The following is a 22,500-nucleotide window of genomic DNA, read 5'->3' on the forward strand; positions in this document are numbered from 1 at the left end:
GTCACCTTCTTTGCTTCAATGTTCACCGATTTTAAGGGGATTATAACTACAAACTATCTGATAGGAAAAATCGTTTTGTATCGGAATAAATAACAATAATTCAAATGTAGGTTATTATAATTATGAAATGTAATATTTCGTAATTAAAGAAGAAATTTCAACCGTGTTTCGTGGTCTGCTACCACAACAGCTCCAGTTAGCTCAAGGCATCATCAATGGGAAACACATCCGGTTTCGGCCTCTACTCTTCTACCGATTTGATGTGGTGCATGTCTTCTTTCTTCTTCTTTCTTCTGTTCCTTGGTCTCTTCGATGTAGCGTCAACGAGTGTCGGCGAGCGACTGACTTACTTGTCAAATTTTTTCCCTTTAAATATCTGCTGATAGGCTCCAGCAGGCAGCCCCAGCAAGTTGTCACGTGACATTGTCTCAACTTTAACTGACCAATGAAGGCGCGTAGTCTTAGCCCACGCATTCTCTAAACGACCATCACCCGTCAGCGAAGCTAATTCAGTGTCAGCTTGTCTCACCTAGTGATGTTATTTTCCGCCGGCATGTTATGACCCTAGAGCCATCCCCGGTCTTCCCATTTCAGCCATACACAGAAGCTGACTTTTCCGACCGCTTCCTGTACTCTCCTTATTAGTTTTCTCAGCTCCGAGCTAGAAAAAACAAATCTACTTTTGAATAGTGTTGTCATTTTTCTTTCAATGAAACCCCTAGCCCCCACTGCTAGGTAGTAATACTCGACATTCCATCCCTGTTCTCTGTACTCTTTGATTAGTTTTTCGTACCTCTTCTTTCGTTCCTCTACATTGCCGATGTTCTCTTCCCATGGCACTGTTAGTTCTAACAAAATTCCTATTCTCCGTTCTCTGTTCCATAGGACTAAATCTGGTCTTTTTGTCGTTTTTATTAATGGAAATATTACTTGTCTTTCCAAATCCGTGGCCACCTCCCAGTCTCCCTTCCATCTTTCGTCTATCTCGTATATTTTATGTGTAGGCCTGGTTTTAAATCCTTTTTCAACCTTCTGGAAGTATACTTTCCTGCGCTTTTCCACTTTTGGGTACTCTCTCCTATTATACTTCTCGATCTTCTCCTTGAGTGCTGCGCTTATGGCGCCGAGGACTTGATTATGACGCCAATTCTACCTTTCTAGTCCTAGTCTTCAGTTTGGCAGAACATGTCTAACCGTCGCTTTCTCTCCGCATCTACACTCGTCGGTCGTTTTTATGTTCCACCGGACTAAGTTCGCCGGTGACGGTAGAACGCCGAAGGGAGACTTGATCAGGAAGGATGTTCTTGCTTGTTCCCAAGCCCAAAGTTCCTTCCATGATACTCTGCGGCTAATCACCTTCTTTGTTTTCTTAGTAGATCTCGATGCCTCTTTTTTATCTCTTCATATAGCTGCTTTAGCCCTTATCTTTCCTCTTCCTTTGCATCCCTCCATCTGGTTCTGAGTTTTTTCTTCTCTTCTCGAATCTTTGCGACCCGTCTTTCTCTCTTCGATGGTTCGCTCTTTGCCGTTGATTCTACCTTCCCTGTTGTTTCCAGTCCAAATCTTTTCTCTCCTTCCTGGTAGATTGTATTAGCCAGGCTTCCGAGCTTTTGTTCGTCGTCGCCTTTGAATTTGGTGGTCATTCTTACTACCTCGTTGTCAAATTGTTTATAACTCGCTGCGTCATTTGCTTTCGGCCACTTAATCTTTGTCCTCTTCATGCCTATCATACTTTTTTACTGTTCCAATTCAACTGTGGAATGAACCTCGCTATGGTTATTTCCCAGGAGGTTCTGGCCACACGTCTTATGGTTTATCAACCCGCGTTGTTGAATTTATAAGCCAATGAAAAACAACACGTAATGACAGAGAGATAGACTATATCAGGGATTCTTAACCTTTGATTACTATTTTGTCTTGGTGGGCCCCCTTAGCCATTCGATGTATAAAAATTAGGTTTATAGAAACATCTTTCAAAATTCATATTTTGTTTTTCACACATTCACTTACGTAGGCTGAACTATGCAAAATATTAGAGAAAGAAACTGAGCTGCTCTTTCTAATACATACCAATACATATATCTAAAGCAAAAGATTTCAGGGGCCCTTAAAATACTATTGTGGATCCCCAATTTACTATTTTGTTGCATGAAACCCAAAATATTTTATACGGATCCTGAGGGACCAAATAGACACTGACTGAGAACTACTGGACTACATAAACACGTTTACATAGCGAACCTTGATATCAACATGTTACAAATCAATTGGAGTCAGTAGATATTTGAACAGAAGCAGGAAAAGACCTGAATACACGAAAATCCGTCGATTGTTTTTTAATACAATGAAGTATTATCAAGAAAGTAGAGGTGAAAAAGCTGCAATATTAATATAAGATTTCAAATAATTCCTCAGGTATAAAGAAAATATCATGAGCTCCAACTGCTTAAGAATAATATCCATTACCATTCACCTGGTAACATTTCCCAGATAAGCCAGTTTTATTTTGTTCGTGTCTTTGGCTCGGAGCCTAAGTAGTGTTAAATAATTATCTCACCATTTCTTTCATTGAAGTAAAAGCCAACTCTTTTGACATTATTGATACACCGCCGGTGATGGGTTTTAATAAGACACCTGTCATAATAAATCCATTCTGACTGTGTCCTACATAAATTTTTCCCTTTCTCGTTATTTATTTATTCCTTTTCTGTGCGTGTCTGCTACCCCACCTACCCAATTCTCTCCGTTGTTCTATTTTGGGGGAAGGGATGTTGTTGGGGAGCGTAGTGGGAGATGTTACTGTTTAAAAAACCGTGGATGTTTGGTAAATGTGTTATATATTAGATGACACACACTTGCAAATTTCGTGCCGAAAATTTCCATTGAGGCCTTACTAATAGTAAAATAATGGTGTATGAATATTCAGCTATATTTGTATATTTACGAGAATGTGTGTATTCTGCATGTATATATATGTATATGCATGCATTCATACATACATACATACATACATACATACATACATACATACATACATACATACATACATACATACATACATATATACGTGCTTATGTACAAACATACACACAGACCCTGCAGCTTAATTGCAGATAGATAGATAGATAGATAGATAGATATATAGATGGATGGATGGATGGATGGATAGCAGGAGGGATGGATGGATACACGCATTCTCATTTTCATGTTTTATATATATATATATATATATATATATATATATATATATATATATATATATATATATATATTATAACATGGCGGTTTAAATGGCGGTGCCCCAGCATGGCCACAGCTCGTGAGCTGAAACTAGATAAAATAAATAAATAAAATAAAATAAGGCGAGCTGGCAGAAATGTTAGTGCACCGAGTGAAATACTTAGCTGTCTTTACGTTTTTAAATGGCGGTGCCACAGCATGGCCACAGCTCGTGAGCCGAAACTAGATGAAATGAATATATATATATATATATATATATATATATATACATGCATACACACACACACACACACACACATATATATATATACGCTCGTGTGTATTTGTCGTATATAACAATATTGCAAAAGGAACATAAGTAAGCAACTTGAAAAAACTATAAGTGTTGCATATTGCGAATGGTATACTAATTAGGTGCAGTCCCATAGTCATTTGTAGCCGAATTGGCTCTTTACTCTCGTCTCTTACAAGTATTCAGACAAGCTTTCTCTGAAGATAATCCATGAATTTTGGTTTCGTTCTGTCTTCCCATCAAGAGTTTGTGTTTTCTTAATAAAAATCTATAAGAAGGCGGCGAGCTGGCAGAAACGGTTAGTACACCGTTCCGAGTTCAAATTCCGCCGAGTTAGACTTTGCCTTTCATCCTTTCGTGGTCGATTAAATAAGTACCAGTTGCGTTCTGCGGTCGATTTAATCGACTGGCTTCCGCCTCTCCAAAAATTTCGTGCTTTGTGCTTGAAGTAGAAAAGAATATTTTTACGCTGCGAGCTAGCAGAAAGGTTAGCTCGCCTGGCGAAATGCTTCGGGGTATTTCGTCTGTCTTTACGTTCTGAGTTTAAATTCTGCCGAGATCGACTTTGCGTTTCATGCTTTCGGAGTCGATAAATTAAGTACCAGTTCCGTACTGAGGTCAGTCTAATCGACTGGCCCCCTTCCCCAAATTTTCAGGGCCTTGTGCCTAGAGTAGAAAAGAATGAAAAGCTATGAGTAATCTTCTTTGTCCCTTGATGAAGCCATAAATATACAATCAAAGCACTGTGAAATTACAATTATGGAATCACAAATCAATCTAAATTTGATACATCGTTTTTGTTTACAAGGCCTGTAATTCTGGTGAGAGAGTTAAGTCCATTACATTGACCTCAGAGAACTTAACTGGTGCTTAATTTATCGATCCCAAAACGTTGGAAAGCAAATTCGGCTTCGATGGTTTCTGAACTTACAACATAAAAAGAACAGGAAAAAATATGGTGAAGCACTCTTTGTCCCCCGCGTTAACGATTCTGCCTGCTCGCCACTTTACAAGCAATAAAATAATTACTAATTATAAATCACATCATTGAAGGACAGATAGAACTAGGCGGGGCAGGAGGATACGGGTGGATGCAAAAAAGGTCGATGAAAAGATCACAGATGTGTGGCGAAAGATTTCCAGACAATGGACATTACATAAAATAAGAACAATAATAATCGGGTGATGAGCGAGTGTACAGTGCATGTGTTTATTTGCCAGACAGGAAAAAAATATCATCCCGAAATATAACGATAATTATAAATTAAGTAAATTATATGTAAAATTAAGGCAACGGAATAGTTTACTGTTTAAATATTGCTTGTCGATAGAAGGAATGAAAAATATGTTTCTGGTTTAATCTCTTAATATTGTGTCATTAATATTATGTTGAATATGAAAACCAAACCTATGTAACTTCCCTGTATGACTTTTTGAATATCAGTGTCTGCTTGTGTTGTTGTAGTAGTAGTAGTAGTAGTAGTAGTAGTAGTAGTAGTAGTAGTAGTAGTAGTAGTAGAGTAGTAGTAGTGTGGTGGTGGTGGTGCTAGTAGTAGTAGTAGTAGTAGCAGCAGCAGCAGTAGTAGTAGTAGTAGAAGTAGTAGTAGTAATGTGGTGGTGGTGCTAGTAGTAGTAGTAGTAGCAGCAGCAGCAGAAGCAGCAGCAGCAGTAGTAGTAGTAGTAGTAGTTAGTAGTAGTAGTATTAGTAGTAGTAGTGAAGGTCATGTTAGTAATAGTGATGACAGTGGTAGAGATAGTAGTAGTAGTAGTAGTAGTAGTAGTAGCAGCAGCAGAAGCAGCAGCAGCAGCAGTAGTAGTAGTAGTAGTAGTAGTAGTAGAGCTAGTAGTACATAAACCAGATCCATTTTACAATTCCGTTTATCAAATTCAAATGTCGAACACGTACAGTCTGATGAGAGAATGAGGATGTAGAGAGAAAGAGAGAGAGAGATGCTAAGAGACAGGAAAAAGAACAGAGACAGAGACAGAGACAGAGACAGAGACAGAGACAGAGTGAGAGAGAGAAAAATCAGACAAGCCGGACACAAAAATCAACAACGGAAGAATGTGGTATATAAACTGTCCAGAGCATTAGAAAAGGTAAAAAGAAAGAAATATATTAAAATAAACATTACAAAGTAATTAAAGAAACACATCCACCAAGCGTTGTTGTTATGGACTTTCTTAACAGGTGTGACAAAGACAGGAAATTTCAAACAGCAAGACAACGTGAAATACCGGAACAAGAAGTAAGAAACGTGCAGCGAAGCACGTAGAAAGCGATATAAGTAAATGCTGCTTCTCCGAATCACTAGAATCTCTTTATAGACATTGCAAGGTTTTAAACAATTTTGGGTGATATGTAGTTTTTATAACATGATTTGATTCTCCGTATAATTATATAAGATTCTACGCGAGATTGTTTTCAGAAGAGAATAGTATGTGATATATATATATATATATAGGTCACTATCAGAAATATCGAATTTACTAATATGATGAAACGGTGAAATAGGCAGTGTGTGTATATACTGGTGATTGCGTTTGAAGACATTAATACATACGAGTCAATACAAGAGTTCTATGAAGTAAGCTTACGTTTCGGATAATAATCTTTCATCAACACGAGTATGTATTTATAAGTATGTGTATGCAGTGGCGGACTTGGTCTAAAAATATTGGTTGCCAGGAAACTTAGGGAGCCCCCGCAACTACAAGGGGGGCCATCGGCAACCACAATGGGGCCCACCCGTACCAACAATGCTATCATTTAATTTAATTTTTTTTTGTTAAAAGTATTCTTTTCGACTGTCTATAAATATGGACATGCTGAAATAATGCAGTCTTCCGGGAGTGAATAAAAAATTCTCAAACTTGAGGGAATGGGGCCCTTACATACTAACATGGGCCCCATATATGGATTCCAATGCCGCAGTGGCCCACTTGCCATCGAGCAAGTTGGCAAGCTGGCCAGTCCACCATTGTGTATATGTACCTGCGTGTGTGTATGTGTGTGCTTGTGTGTATATGGATGCGTGTTATGTGTGTGCTTGTGTGTATATGGTTTGCGTGTTATATTAACACCATTAAAAAGCTTATGTTTCGGACAACCAACTTTCATCAACGAGAGTATGTATTTACAGGTATATGAATGTACCTGCGTGCGTGTATATGTGTGATTGTGTGTGTGTATGAGTGCGTAACGTCACTAGATGGCGTGTTATATTAACAACATTAAAAAGCCGACGTTTCGCGCAAACATCTTTCATCAACGAGTGGATATATTTACAGGTATTTGTATGTACCTGCGTGTGTGTGTGAGTGCGTAACGTCACTAGATGGCGTGTTATATTAACAACATTAAAAGGCTAGCATTTCGGACAAGCATCTTTCATCAACGAAAGTATGTATTTACAGGTATGTGTATGTACCTGCATGTGTTTATGTTTGTGCTTGTGCCTGTGTATGAGTGCGTAACGTCCCTAGATTGCTTGTTATATTAACAACATTAAAAATATACTTTTTGAAGTAATACAATGGTTTATGTATTTGGATAGCATAAAAGAAATCAATGATACTTAAGTCTTCATCTGCTATACCCGCATCAATATAAAATCATTAAAACTTTTAAAATATTGTTATATTTACTTTTTGTGGTGTGAGTGAATGCCCACACATTCACAAATACATACAGGAGTGGCTGTGTGGGAAGAAGCCTGCGTACCAAAAGCATAGTTCCGGGTTCAGTCCCACTGCGTGGCACCTTGGGCAAGTGTCTTCTACTATAGCCTCGAGTCGACCCCAGCCTTCTGAGTAGATTTGGCAGGCGGAAACTGAAAGAAGCCCTTCGTATATATATATGTGTGTGTGTGTGTGTATGTTTGTTTGTCTGCATTTGTCCGCCCAACATCGCTTGACAACCGACACTGGTGTATTTACGTCCCCGTAACTTAGTGGTTCGGCGAGAGAGGTCGATAGAATAACTACTAGGCTTACAACGAATAAGTCCTAGATCGATTTTCTCGACTAAAAGCTGTGCTCCGGCATGCTGCAGTCAAATGACTAAAACAAATAAAAGAAGAAAAGAATATCCTAATAGAACAGCATTCCCACTTCGTTTCTTAGTCTTTCTTGACGTGTTCCCTTACTGTCAACTCTTCTTTCTTCGGATGAAAGAATGACGAGCAAAACTTTGAGACCTTTTCTTTCGATTAAAGCGTTAGTCTTCTATTTTTAAATCTTGTCTCTCCTACGTTGTCCTTTTTAGTTTTCACTTTATATACACAAGACAGACAGACAGGCAGGCAGGCAGGCAGACAGCCAGACAGACAGACAGACAGACAGACAGACAGACAGACAGACAGATAGATAGATAGATAGATAGATAGATAGATAGATAGATAGATAGATAGATAGATAGATAGATAGCTGTGTGGTAAGAAGCTTGCTTCCCAACCACATATTTCAGGGTTCAGTCCCACTGCGTGGCAGCTTCTATATATTGATGAATGTGTGTGTGTATGTGTGTGTATATATATGTGTGTGTGTGTGTGTGCGTGTGTGCATGCGTGTGTGCGTGTGTATGTATGTGTGTATGTGTGTTTGTACCTCTACCATCGCTTGACAACTGATGCCTGTGTGTTTATGTCGCCGTAATTTAGCGTTTCGGCAAGAGAAACCGATAGAATAAGTACTAGGCTTACAAAGAATAAGTCTTGGAGTTGATTTCTTCGACTAACACCAACCTTTAAGGTGGTGCTCAAGCATGGCTGCAATCAGATGACTGGAACAAGTAAAAGAATATGCGCCTACTTTTTGTAAATATTTGACTCATAAAGTGCAACAGAACGTGGCTCAGTGGTTAGAATATTCGGTTCACGGTAGAAAGGGCGTGTGTTCCATTCCCAGAGGTACGTTGTGTCCCTGACCAAGACACATTTTTCCCGTCGCGTCGGTCCAGTTCACTCAGCTAGCAAAAAAGAGCTGTACCTGTAATTCAAACGGCTACCCAATTGTTTGACCTTAACCAGTTGAGAGAGGCTGGCGATATGTGCATCTCTGATCACGAGCAGAAGTATTGGGGGAGCATCATAGCCATGTGTTGAGAGGGATTCTTTGGGGTTTTAATAATTCACCTCTGGAAACATGGGTGTTTCGTTCAACATCATTAAACAATCCTTATTCAGAGACCTTTTGAGCGGGATGGGTTACTCGACCAGAAGAAAATTCTAAGTGATCCCCACCTGCAAGGTCATGTGCTGTTTATGTTTATTTTGATATGAGATCACCATGTCACGCACATATGGTTGTGATGCATGTGCCTAGTGTACCCATATCAGACGTGTAGTCATGATGGGTATACTGGGCTTCGTATATTTTACCCCAGAGTCATTTTGATGGCATGTACTGCTCTCTCACATAATAATAATAATAATAATAATAATAATAATAATAATAATAATAAGTATATGTGCGCAGGCGGGGCTAGTAGCTTGCTCACTAACCACATGCTTCCGGGTTCAGTCCCACTGCGTGGTACCTTGGGCAAATGTATTCTACTATAGCGTCAGGTCGATCAAAGCCTTGTGAGTGTGTTCGGTAGACGGAAACTAAAAGAAGCCCGTCGTATATATATGCATGTGTGTGCCTGTGTGTTTGCGTTTGTGTGTTTGTCCCACAACATCACTTTACAATCAATGGTGGTGTGTTTACGTCCCCGTAACTTAGCGTTTCGGCAAAAAGAAACTGATAGAATAAGTACTAGGCTTACAAAAAACAAGTCCTGGGGTCGATTTGCTCGACTAAAAGGTGTTACTCCAGCATGGCCGCAGTCAAATGACTGAAACAAGTAATAGAAAGTCAAAGAAAGTATTTATACATACATATATATGCATATATATATATGTGTGCGTGTGTGTGTATGTATGTATGCGCATAAGTATATAGATAGATAATGAATGTTTAGATGTATATGCATATATACATATATGTATATATGTATATATATATATATATAATATATATATATATATGTATATATACATATATATATATATACATATATATGTATATATATATATATATATATATACATATGTATATATATATATATATATATATATATATATATATATATATATATATATATATATATATATATATATATATATATATACATATATATATAAATATGTATGTATGGAAGCATGTATTTACATGCTTGTAATATTGAAGTAATACAAATTATTTTTATTTCATATATGTTATCATACATAACGTTCCTTAATCACGTTTCTGATCTCTCATCATGTACCATGGATGTCGCTATCCTGCTTTAATTTCCTCCCATCTTATTAGCATTTTTCTGCTATTTTTCAGCTTCAGTTTTTTTTTCGTTTTCTGCTTTTCTTTAACCTCTGTCATTTCTTGTCCTCCTTCCCCCTAACCTGTCCAATCTTATACTTTCTAACATATCACAATTATAATACCTTCCCCAATGATACAACCAAATATTTTTCGAAACTTCTGAAATACTCAATGCATCCACACACACACACACACACATAGACTAATCAACCTCGTCCACCTCACAGCCTTCTCACACTCCTCTTACCTCTGCTTCTAACTACGCTTCACCTCTCCCTCTAACTCCTCTCAATTCCTCTACATTAACACTTCTCTCTCTCTCTCTCTCTCTCTCTCTCTCTCTCCACCCACTGTATCTTTCCCACGTCACACAGTTGCTCACTATCAGTGCCCTCAAGATTAAGAAATACACTCAACTCCCCTCTCTCCCACATACTCATTCTCTTCTTACTCTCGACTGCCTCTCCCTTTCCCTTTTACTACACCAGTTTATTTCCCCCACATTTCTTCATCATATTTTTTCTTCCGGTTTTTTGCTTCTAATGATTTTTTCTTTTCACCTGCTTCTCATGAAGTCTATATTTTTTTATATTATTTATAGTTTTCAATAAATTGTTTCAGATTTTTAAAAATATTTTTATATGTAAATTTTTATGTGTTATTTGACGTTTTTCTATGCTTTTTACTTTAGCGTATACACGTCTGGTTGCGTGTAAATAGTTAAATGTAGCTTATACGTGTTTAGGCATATCGGCAAAGGCAAGTGCGTGGGTATGTGTATGCGCATGTGAGCTTGTGTGTGTATATCTGCGTTTGTATGCGTATGTGCGGGTGAATATGTGTGTGTATGTGCGTGTGCTTGTGTATATTTGTGTGCATGTGCGTTTGTGTATATGTGTGTGAATGTGCGTGTGCGTGCCTATATGTGCATGTGTGTATGTGTATGTGTGTGTATATGTATATGTGTGTATGTGTGTAAGCAAGAGTGTAATTATGTGTGCAAATGTATGTGATGATATACTTTTATACACATAAATGAAACGACTGTGTACGTGTTTAGCTTTGCTAGTACGCGTTTATGTAAGCATATATGCATATATCTATATCTATCTATCTATCTATATATATATATATATATATATATATATATATATATGTATGTATGCATGTATGTATGTATGTGTGTGCGTGTATGCGTGTGTGTATGTGAGTGTGAACTGGTGTAGTGCATATAATTATGAGTACAAGTGTGTATGTATGTATCTATTATTGCGTATATAGATTTATAAATATAAATATATATATATATATGTATATATATAGAGAGAGAGACAGACAGATAGCAGACAGACAGACAGAGACAGGCAGAGAGACAAAAAGAGGCAGACAGATAGATAGATAGATAGATATATAGATAGATAGATAGATAGATAGATAGATAGATAGATAGATAGATAGATAGATAGATAGATAGATAGATAGATAGATAGATAGATAGATAGATAGACGGATATAAAAGTATCGCCAATGTAAGATTTGCAAATTTTATATAAAATATTTTGCACAGTACAATCATTAACTGACATAGAACTCAATATAATGGATCCAGTGGAGAGATATAATTATTGTATCAGATGCCTGACAACCTACTCTATGTTTCACCCTTGGCTAATTCTCTACGTGGACAGAAGATGCATGTGGGTAGTGCTTTAAATGTCATTGTAGATCCTAAATAAAAATAGAGTGACTCAATTAGAATTTATTGTCATGAACAGCCACGGGCGAAACTTGGAGTAAACTGTCAACGTTTGATATAATAAATATATTAACGCGTATGTATTTGTGTATGTCGGTATATATAAATATGTGTGTGCATGTGCGTATGTATATACATATATATATATATATATATATGAATATTCATATGCACACACACACACATATATATATATATACATACATGTATATATATACATATATGTATATATATATATATATATATATATGCATATATATATACACACACACATATATATACACACGCACACATTCACATACATATAAACATAATTCAATGGTTTATGTTTGTGTGATTGTATACACGTATGTATGCGCGTATATGCGCGGATGCGCAAGAGCACGTGTATATGTGTGTGCGCGTGTGTGTGTCTATGTGCACAAATATATGGAGACAGATAATGCTTGCGCATATCAGTATAATATATATGTGCAATTGTCTATGCGCAAATATGATATATATATATATCTTTTCAGAATGCGATAAAAAAACCAAGGCTGTGAAGATTTTAGAACAGTTATTAATAGAAGATTTTACAGCTGTTTCCAGGATATTTATTCTACCCCTTCATCGGAGATGGTGTGAGAAAATGGTTCAGCAATAGTTAATTTAGATAAGATACGAAATAGAGAGTGAAGTGGAGGAATGAAATAGACGTGAGATATGCAGGGATATTGCATATGTAGATCCATTATTTAGGCAGAATTGTATACATATAAGATTCCAATACCTTGTGAGTAAAGGGTTTTATTTAAAGTGACCTAAAAGTAGGGAATGTATTTGTAAGGTCAAATCGAAAACAGGAAGATAGGAATATCGAAAAGAGAAGAAAAGAGAAAAAAGGAAAGAAGAAAAAAGAAGAAAAAAGAGGAAGATAGGAATAAAGAAAAAAGAAAATAGAAAAACAAGGAGAGAGATAATAAGGGAAAGTGTACCAGTTATTGGTCAGTCAAAATAATTTGAAAGTAGAAATGGGGAGAAGAGCGTGATAGAGAGAGAAAGGTATGAGAGTGTAAAAAGATAGAAGGAATTGGGGTGATAGAGAGAGGTATAAAAATGTAAAACGTAAAGGAGTGTCAGTTATGTAGTGATAGAGTCTAAGTGATGGGACAGAGAGAGGGGTAGTAGTATGGAATGAAACATTTAGGAATATAGATTAAGTGTTTGGACAGGTCACTGCTTAGTAGTAGAAGAAAATATATATGTGAAGATGTATACATATGTATATATTAGACATGTATATATATATTTTACAGATGTTTATACATATCAATATCTACATATACAACTTATACTTGTATGCACATGTACACATGCACACCCATATATACGTGTATCTGTATGTGTTATCGCCCATGTACACGTAGGTATGAATACCTTGCATACATGCATACATTCACACATACACACATACATACACGCATACACAAGCACATACATATACACGCACATATGCACGCACGCGTATATACACGAATATAATTAGATGGTTGTGATATTCGAGTATGAGTGAGGAATTAGATAGGGATTAAGCGTTAAAATGCAGAATATATATCTTGATTCGTTAGCTACTGCACGCATTTTTTTCTCTCCTTCTTTCTGTGTTTTTTTTCTCTCTGTGTATCTTTCTGTTGAAGAGCGTAGGCTCGAAACGTTAAAGACTTGTTTTATTTATATTTCCTGAGCGCCATACTAATACAATTGTTCGTTTGTTTTCCACCTGCCTTCGTCTTTTGTCTATTTTCATAAAGCTTCCCGTTATATATATATATATATATATATAAGGTTACTGGGATTACCTAAGTGGTATCGTGGAAATATACTGTATGGTCGTTTAGGCATTTAGATTTATGGTAGAATTTGAATGTGTGAAAAAGCGGTGGTTGCATGTGCTTAGTGCCTCATTATGTTTATTTAACAATGCTGGAGAGTTGTACTTTAATATGTGAATTGCCTCCTTCGAGCAAGGTTTGCAGGTTGAGCGTTGACCTCCGTAGGGAAGCCTTGAGTCCAGTATGGACCATGATAGAGTATAGGGTATATTTGCATTTTTGAGATGATTTATGTGGTTGGCGAGTGTTGTAGAATTACTGGTTATCGTTTCTAAAAGAATGGAGGTAAGCGGCATATCGTTGCTTAAAATTTTTGGTTTATCTTATGTATAAGGCTGTAGAATTGTGTAATAGATTAAGGACAGTGCATTTGCAAACTACATTATATCTTCTGCAATGGGGTTGTAACGGTCAGATGGTTCCAGGACGGCAATTACAATTAGGTGAATTTTGGGGACAGTGTTCAGGAATGCAGGAGGTAATATCGTCGGAGGAGAAGTTAGAGAAGCGGGTAGAAGATTCTATATTATTCGTATTATTAACGTTATTATCACCATCATTGCTATTAATAATATTGTTGTTATTAATTGTACTATTTGTAAGGGTGGTAGAGATTGTGTTGGTGTTCCGGGTAGTGTTAGTAGGATTGGTTGGATTGTGGTTGTGGTCTAATGTAAGGGTCTCTGTGCTGGAGCCGTGTGTGTGTGTTGAGTGTTCGTATGATTAGAGTTGTAGTTATGTGAGTTTTGATAGTAAAGAGAAAGCTTTTGCTTATTAGAGGCTGCTACAACAGATTCGATGTTGGATGAGGTAGAATAAGATAGTTTCTGGGTGGATCGATTAAAGATAGAATGATATTTATGTTGCCGAGGGAAGTTAGAGTCTAGTATTTTAAAGAAAAATTTAGCTAAGTTCTTGACGTTAAGTTAGAATGGAGGGGCGTACCAGAGAATATAGCGTCTGCCGCTTTTTTAAGGGGGTCTGGGAGCAGTGCTATCTAAGGTTTTAGATAAAGGAGTGGTATCCATATTTTTGGAGAAGGTATGGGGGTGGCGAAGCCTCTTGATATTAGCTTTCGTTTTTGACTTAGTGTTAAATGAATGTGTGGGGTGTCTAGATTGCCTGGGTATAAGACCTTCCAGGGTCCCATATATGTGTATATATATATATATATATATATATTATATATATATATATATATATATATATATATATATAAAACTTACTTGGAAATGGATGCTGACCGAATCGTTATGTCATAAGAAAGATTTAGTAATTTATGGGAGCAACTGTCTTTGAACTCTAGAATGGTAGTTGAATGCTCGAAATGAGGGGTAGATAGACAACTGATTAAGGGTCATTTTCTGTGTTTACTTTTCCTGTTGTCAATTTTCCTCTCGTTGCTTGCATATTTAACTCGTTTGTTTTCGTATTTCATGTTTTTAAGACGGTCGGTAGCGTCCTGTACCCATATATATATATATAATATAGATAATATATAAATATATGCATATATATATATACATATATCCACATACCTACATATATATGTATATATACATGCATATATGGGTACAGGACATCAAAAAACATTGAACACAATGAGAAACGAAAGCAGAAAAACAAAACATAGAAACGAACTTTTTTTCGGACAACGAAAAGAAACACATATAGAAATATATATATATATATATATATATATATATATATACTATATATATATATATGTATGTATATATGTATGTATGTATGTATGTATGCATGTATATATATATATCAAAATGTAACCACATGTGAAATCGTTGGTGATTTTCTTCCCCCGTCTTCCCTTCTACTGGACTTTCCTCTGTTTCCGAAGAGGAGCGTCTGCTCGAAACGTTAAAACCATCTTTCTTTCCTTCCCTGAGCGTCTGCTAATACTTTACATCTACCACGTCCTCGCGTTGTTTTTTGTGTTTGTCCTTCTTGTGGGGATTTACTACACACACACACACACAACACATATATATATATATATATATATATTATTTATATTGTGTACATATATATATTATTATATTGTTATATATATATATATTATATATTATATATATTATATAATATTATATATATATTATATAGAGCTGAACGAAGATTGAACAGAAATCGTTTTATTTCATTCTACACGTGTTTCGAAAGGCACAATTTACGAACTAGTTCGATTTGTTTTGCTCCGCCTCTGTTCTGTTTTTGTTTTTTCCAACGGATTTCCTATTTCTTCCTGAAGAGAAAGACAAAATATGGTCTCATTATTCAATCGGATTTTGGTAAATTGTGCCTTTCGAAACACGTGTAGAATGAAATAAAACGATTTCTGTTCAATCTTCGTTCAGCTCCATTTCTTCAATTCACCAATAATATTTTAATTTCAATTATCCGCACCAACGCACGGTTGCAACACCATATGGTTGTACCTCCAACCGTGCTGTCTTCTGCTGTGATTTTTGCTACCAAGGTATCGGTTAAACTTTTGATTAATCTGCTACAAGATTATTCATCTTTCTATTTCACATAATATATATATATATTATATATATATATCTATATATATATATAGATATATATACGTGTGTGTATGTGTGTGTGTGTATGTATGTATGTAAGAAAGAAAGAAAAATAGATAGTTAGATAGATAGATAGAGAGATAGATAGATAGATAGATAGATAGATAGATAGATAGATAGATATACAAACAGACAGACAGATAAAACATCGACACCTTCGTCATTGCTATCATAACCATCCATATTATTGCTACATAGTATTAACTGACCTCACTCTAACATACACAGTATTCTCCCTTTTATTTCAACTTTTATCGCTGTGTACGAAGTAGTTAAAACTTCACCTGTTGCGCAGATGAAGTTTCCTTCTCTATGTTAAAGCTATTCATCATACTGCTTCTGCAGGAAGATTGCTTTAAGTATTTCAACATTAATGCAGCTGTTTATAATATAGGAAGATGATAAAACTGTAGGTTGCGCCTCCCCTTCTCAAACACGTTTGTCTTAATGTAATTCCTCTAAAATCCATGATGATAGTAACAAAATAATAATAATAATAATAATAATAATAATAATAATAATAATAATAATATAATAATAATAATAATAATAATACTAGTAACAGTAATAATAATCTTTTCTATACTAGGAAGAAGGCCCGAAATTTTGGAGGAGGGGGCCAGTCGATTAGGTCGACCCCAGTACTCAACTTGTACTTAATTTATGGACCCCGAAAGGATATAAAGCAAAGTCGACCTCGTCGGGATTTGACCTCAGAACGTAAAGACAGACGAAATACCGCTAAGCATTTTGCCCGGCGTGCTAACGTTCTCTGCTACCTCACCACCTTAATAATAATAATAATAATAATAATAATAATAATAATAATAATAATAATAATAATAATGATGATGATGATGATGATGATGATAATGATAATAATAATGCCCCAATGCAGTACCAGGCAGTGGCTCTCGTGGCTTCTGATCTTAACTGTTTGGAAGTGTTATCATGTACATTGTTTTGTCTTGGGCTACAGCAGATATTCTGCTCAATACCACAGATTTGCTTGTCAGTTGTTTTACCTTAACCAATTGAGCATGTCCCTTAGTGGCTGACGATGTGTGCATCTCTGATCACGAGCAGAAGTAGTGGGAGAGCATCATAGCCGTGTGTTGAGAGGGATTTTGGGGGTTTGAACAATTTATCTCTGGAAACATAGGTGTTTCGTTCAACATCGTTAAACAACCCTTATTCAAGGACCTGCAAGGTCATGTGCTGTTTATCTTGATATGAGATCACCATATCCCGCACATATGGTTGTGATGCATGTGCCTAGTCTACCCTTATCTGGCGGCTAGTCATGATGGGTATACTGGGCTTCGTATATTTTACCCCAGTGTCACTTTGAGTGCATGCACTGCTCTCTCACTCAATATTAATGATGATGATGATGATTGATGATGATGATGATGATGATGATGATGATGATGATGATGATGATTATGAAGAAGAAGAAGAGAAGAACGAAGAAGAGAAAGAAGAGAGAAAGAAGATGAAGAAGAAGAAGAGAAGAAGAAGAAGCAGAAAGAAAGAAAGAAGAAGAGAAGAAAAGAAGAAAGAAGAAGAAAGAAGAAGAAGAAGAAGAAGAAGAAGAAGAAGAAGAAGAAGAAGAAGAAGAAGAAGAAGAAGAATTCGCTACTGTCCTCTTAGATACCTACCAGATTGATCAGGTTGAAGAATAATGCGCCATCTGCTACTGCAAAGAAAAGAAAATTAATTGCAAAGACAAAAGCACATGAATAATTAGCTAGCTGATGGGAACAGAAACCTCTGCATGGCAAGTATGTGGCCCGTAGCAAACAAGCTGATATCGACCAGAAACACACGCATTAATGGTTACGAAGCTCAGGGCTAAAAGCAGAGAGTGGAGGTTGCATATTAGCTGCTCAAGACCAAAGCTTACTAGCCAGGAACTACCAAACCAATGTGATAAAAAATGGAGCTGACCCAAAATGCCGATTCTGTAAGGATGAGATTGAAACAATAGACCACCTAATCTCAGGGTGTAGAGTCTTAGCACCTGTAGAATATAAAGCAAGACATGACAGTATTTACACTGGACAATATGTCGGCATTATAAAATCAAAACCGCTGACATAATGGTATAAACACCATCCTCAAGCTGTGACTGAGGGAGAAAATGTGTCGATGCTCCGGAAATTCCCCGTACATACCGACAAAACTATAAAAGCTAATAAACCGGATATTATTATAAAAGATCAGACAAAAAAGGTGTGTTTATTAATTGACATGAGTATTCCTTGCGATCACAATATAGCGGCAAAAGAATTTTACAAGATCAGTAAATATAAAGACTTGCTAATAGAAATTGAAAACATGTGGCATCTCAATGCGACTACAGTAACAGTAATTGTAGGATCTCTAGGAATGATAAAAAAGGTACTGAAACCTATTTGAAAATCATACCAGGCTTACCATCCCTACATGAAGTGCAAAAAATCGTGTTAACTGGAACGACTCATGTACTGAGAAGAATTTTGAATTGGACACAAAGCCAGCAACTTCGAAAGGAAGTGGACTTGATTCATTACTTCGAGCCCATAATGATAATAATAATCCTTTCAAATTTTGAAACAAGGCTATCAGTTGTTGTGTTGGTGGGAGGGAGTCCATAACATCAACCCCCATTATTTGATGGTACTCTATATTTTAACGACCATGAAATGATAAAAAGCAACGCTGATCTTGGTGAGAATTCGAAACCAGGACAACAAAGATCCGGATGCTAGAAATTCTTCAGAGAATAGACAAGTTGATTAGATTGATATAATTAGTCGGTTGGTCTTTTGTTTTATAGATTCTGGAACATATAAAGGTGACCTCTGCAGGATTCGAACTCAGAGCATAAAGAACTGGAACATGTGCCACAAATGAAAGAGCGAATCAAAATTACACGACTAATAAATAAGAACAAAGATACACTGAAGTTTAAGTTCAGAAAAGTGTACCGAGACAACCTTAAAAAGCAAAAACAAAAAAAAACGAAGATGTTAATTAAAAGAACTAATGTATTAGATAAGAGGCAAACTTGTCATTTAAAAGATAAAACAACTATTTAGATATAATTATGCTTAGATATAATAATAGCTAAAAACAAATACATAGTACAAATGAAAGTAGGCGTTAGAAATATATAATTTACACGTATTATAATAATATATAAAACTAAAGTGGATGTTAACTATAAGATAATAGGTATCCATACACTAGCTGCGTATGAATTCGTTTTAATAAGTTAAGTAGCGGTTACATTGTGAACTGGAAGCAAACTGGATTAGTAAAACTAGATAGGAAAGAAACATTAAAAAAAATCTGAAACTAAGATTGAATTATTGCATTTACCACAAATACAATATTTAAGATGTCTTCTACAATGTGAAGACTGTTATATAATACATTGCGCATTATTACAAAAATAGCTGGTGCAGAATAAAGGGAAACTGGTTACAAGTAAAATATATAGTATAATTATAATGTGTGGGGGAAAAAAAAAAGATGAGCAAAGGTACAAAATAAAGTCACGAATAAGTCAATAGGAAATTAGTGGCACAGAGTATGTGGATTTATGAAAGAGATGGAGAGTTTCAACAGCTTAAATTCAACCGTTTTTAAATAACTACAAGGTTTTGGAGCTGAGATGAAATGATGGTTGTTAGGGCCAGAGAGATTGGCTTAACAGAGTATGAATCGTACTAGCGTGTTTCCAAGTACTGACATGCCTCCTTACAGAGAAAAGAGAGAGTGAGCGAGAGAGAGAGACAGAGAGAGACAGAGAGAGAGACAAAGACAGACAGACAGGCAGAGACAGACAGAGAGAGCGTTAGATAAAGGTAGGATCTAGGGTCTAGACTGCATCGCTCAAGAGTAACGAAAATAACGTTGACAAGTTCAAGGCAGCCGAAAATGTTTTAGCCCTTGGTTTGTATGTGTTCATTGTTGTGATTCTGGAATAGGTTTCGAGTAGATTTACATAGTGTGTGCAGTATATAGTTAAATGCGAAATGGACAGTGATTATGATGGCTTTCAACTTGTTAGTACTTCTCCCAAAACCAACATGGTTGGGAAGATTAGGAAACCAAGATTCTGCAAAGCTGTTAGAGGCTCTGATTACAAGGCACCAACTGTTTCGCATTCATTTCGGGCGACAGCAGTAGTTCTTGGCTCAGTAAAGAACCCTTCGTGTTTTGACTGGTTGTTTGCAGTACTGACTAAGGGTTGTCTACCTTGTGGCTGTAGTGATTGTCTTCGAGCCCTATAAGCTATGCTTTCACCGACAATTTTGCTCTGTACTTATGAGTAAACTACTTGAGGATCTTAGAATTGAGAATATTTAGTGTCTGTGCTTCACAAAATCACTTGCATAAGAAGATAAGTCAAGATACATGAGTAGATGTTTCTTATGGGCCACGTGAAAAGTTCGAAGTCATCAGCTTAAGCGCCGTAAGGCGGTAAGAGATGGTTTACTTGAGACTAGATGTACGTTGAGAACATACGCATATACATACATATACACACGCGTACAGAAAGATGTATTTATATAAACACATATGCGTGTTTATACAGAGAGGTAAATATATATGCGTGTGTGTATCTGTATTTGTGTGTGTGATGTATGTATGTACATTGGTATGATGCATATATATATATTTACAGAGGAAAATGTTTTCTGCGAGGCTTCTCTTAAACACACGTCTAAACAACACCGGCACGCGCTTATAGCTTTTTTGAAATAATTTTGTAATAGTTTAATCTGAAACCTTGAGTTGAAACTGTTACTTCACTTTAGGATGGTCATACTCTCCATAAACGCATGCACCGTCAATATAGTATGTGGATAGACTACAGATCGAGTACAGTGGATCAGCAATATGGAAATCAAAAATTCGTTCCACGGATTCGAATGATCCGACACTATGAAAGGTTACAGCGGCATTGTACATACATGCAGTAGATTTTGATCACACATACAAAACTGAGAGAATGAGTAGAATAACAACTTCACCCACGTCCACAACATCAACACAGGAATGAGCGTAACATAACTCAACTAATGACAGCCATCATGCACAGAGATAAATTCAAACAACAACCGCACACATGTGCATATTATATGCACGTACGCACGCAGACACGCACAAGTTCATATATAGCACCAATATAAACAAAAGCATGAAAGTGAAAATAAACAGGGACAGTGTAAACAAAACAGTGATGAAACACAAATTCAGCTGGAAAATTTTAAATCATAGGAAAAGTCAAGATTATCAGGAACCCTTTATAGCAATAAATGTTTCCTCCTGACAATATAACAAAAAGATAAGTGGGGCTCAATCAGTGCGTATGTCATTGGGAGTATGACCCTCCCAAACATTTATATATATATATATATATATATATATATATATATATGTGTGTGTATGTATGTATGTATTATGTATGTATGTATGTATGTATGTATGTATGTATGTATAAGGGTAGCATAAGATCAGAGAATTGTGCAACAATCACGTAAAGCTCTTCTTAAGGACTCAGTTAACAGTCTACATAGTAAACAATTACAAAGAACCGTCTTGTAGAGTGTCCACGTAATTGGAAGTCCAGAAAATATGTTCGATGACATTATATACATGATATATATATAAACTCATAAAGTCACGCCGTTAAATAAATGTATATTTACCTCTCATATCTACTGATTTGTATGGGGAAAATGTGTGACTGTGTGTGCGTGTGAGCGTGCGTATATAGGTATATATGTTTGAAATACACTAAAGCTTTTTGTACTTTTTTTACTTTCAGAGCCCTATGACTACCCAGCTTGGTGTTTGATCCTCGTATTCAGCGTTCATGCGACAGGAGCGTCCATTTTCATTTTCGAATGGCTTAGTCCATTTGGACTGCATCAAGGAAAAACCCCTATCCGAGGTAACTGAGGTAAATTTTGAATCATCGATAAATGCCCGTATGTAGTTAACGGCTGGTTATACAACACATTATTTTTATAGAGAGTAATTCAAAATCACACATTGAAATGCTTGTGTATATTTATACACATAAACACACACATAGGTGTTTATACACACACACACATACGCACGCACACATACATATATATATATATATATATATATATATTAAGGAGCACTCCGTCAATTACGACGACGAGGATTCCAGGTGATACGATCAACGGAACAGCTTGATCGTGAAATTAACGTGCAAGTGGCTGAGCAATCCACAGACACGTGTACCCTTAACGTAGTTCTCATGGAGATTCAGCGTAAAACAGATTGTGACAAGACTGGCTCTTTTTTGAAATATAAGTACTACTCATTTTTGCCAGCTGA

The 22,500-nt window shown here is 36.2% G+C and overlaps 1 protein-coding gene across 3 annotated transcripts in view; it reads left to right on the forward strand.

The window, feature by feature from the left end:
* The window catches only part of LOC115224821 (glutamate receptor ionotropic, NMDA 2B-like), a 743,429-nt gene that overhangs the window by 662,418 nt on the left and 58,511 nt on the right, over positions 1-22,500 (forward strand). For all 3 annotated transcript variants that reach the window (XM_036513846.1, XM_029795750.2, XM_036513847.1), the window contains one exon: positions 21,956-22,081. In XM_036513846.1, coding sequence (XP_036369739.1) covers positions 21,956-22,081 — 126 coding nt within the window. The remainder of the gene's footprint in view (positions 1-21,955; positions 22,082-22,500) is intronic.

Source organism: Octopus sinensis, linkage group LG2 (genome assembly GCF_006345805.1).
Source record: "Octopus sinensis linkage group LG2, ASM634580v1, whole genome shotgun sequence".
In the NCBI taxonomy this organism is placed as follows: Eukaryota; Metazoa; Mollusca; class Cephalopoda; order Octopoda; family Octopodidae; genus Octopus; species Octopus sinensis.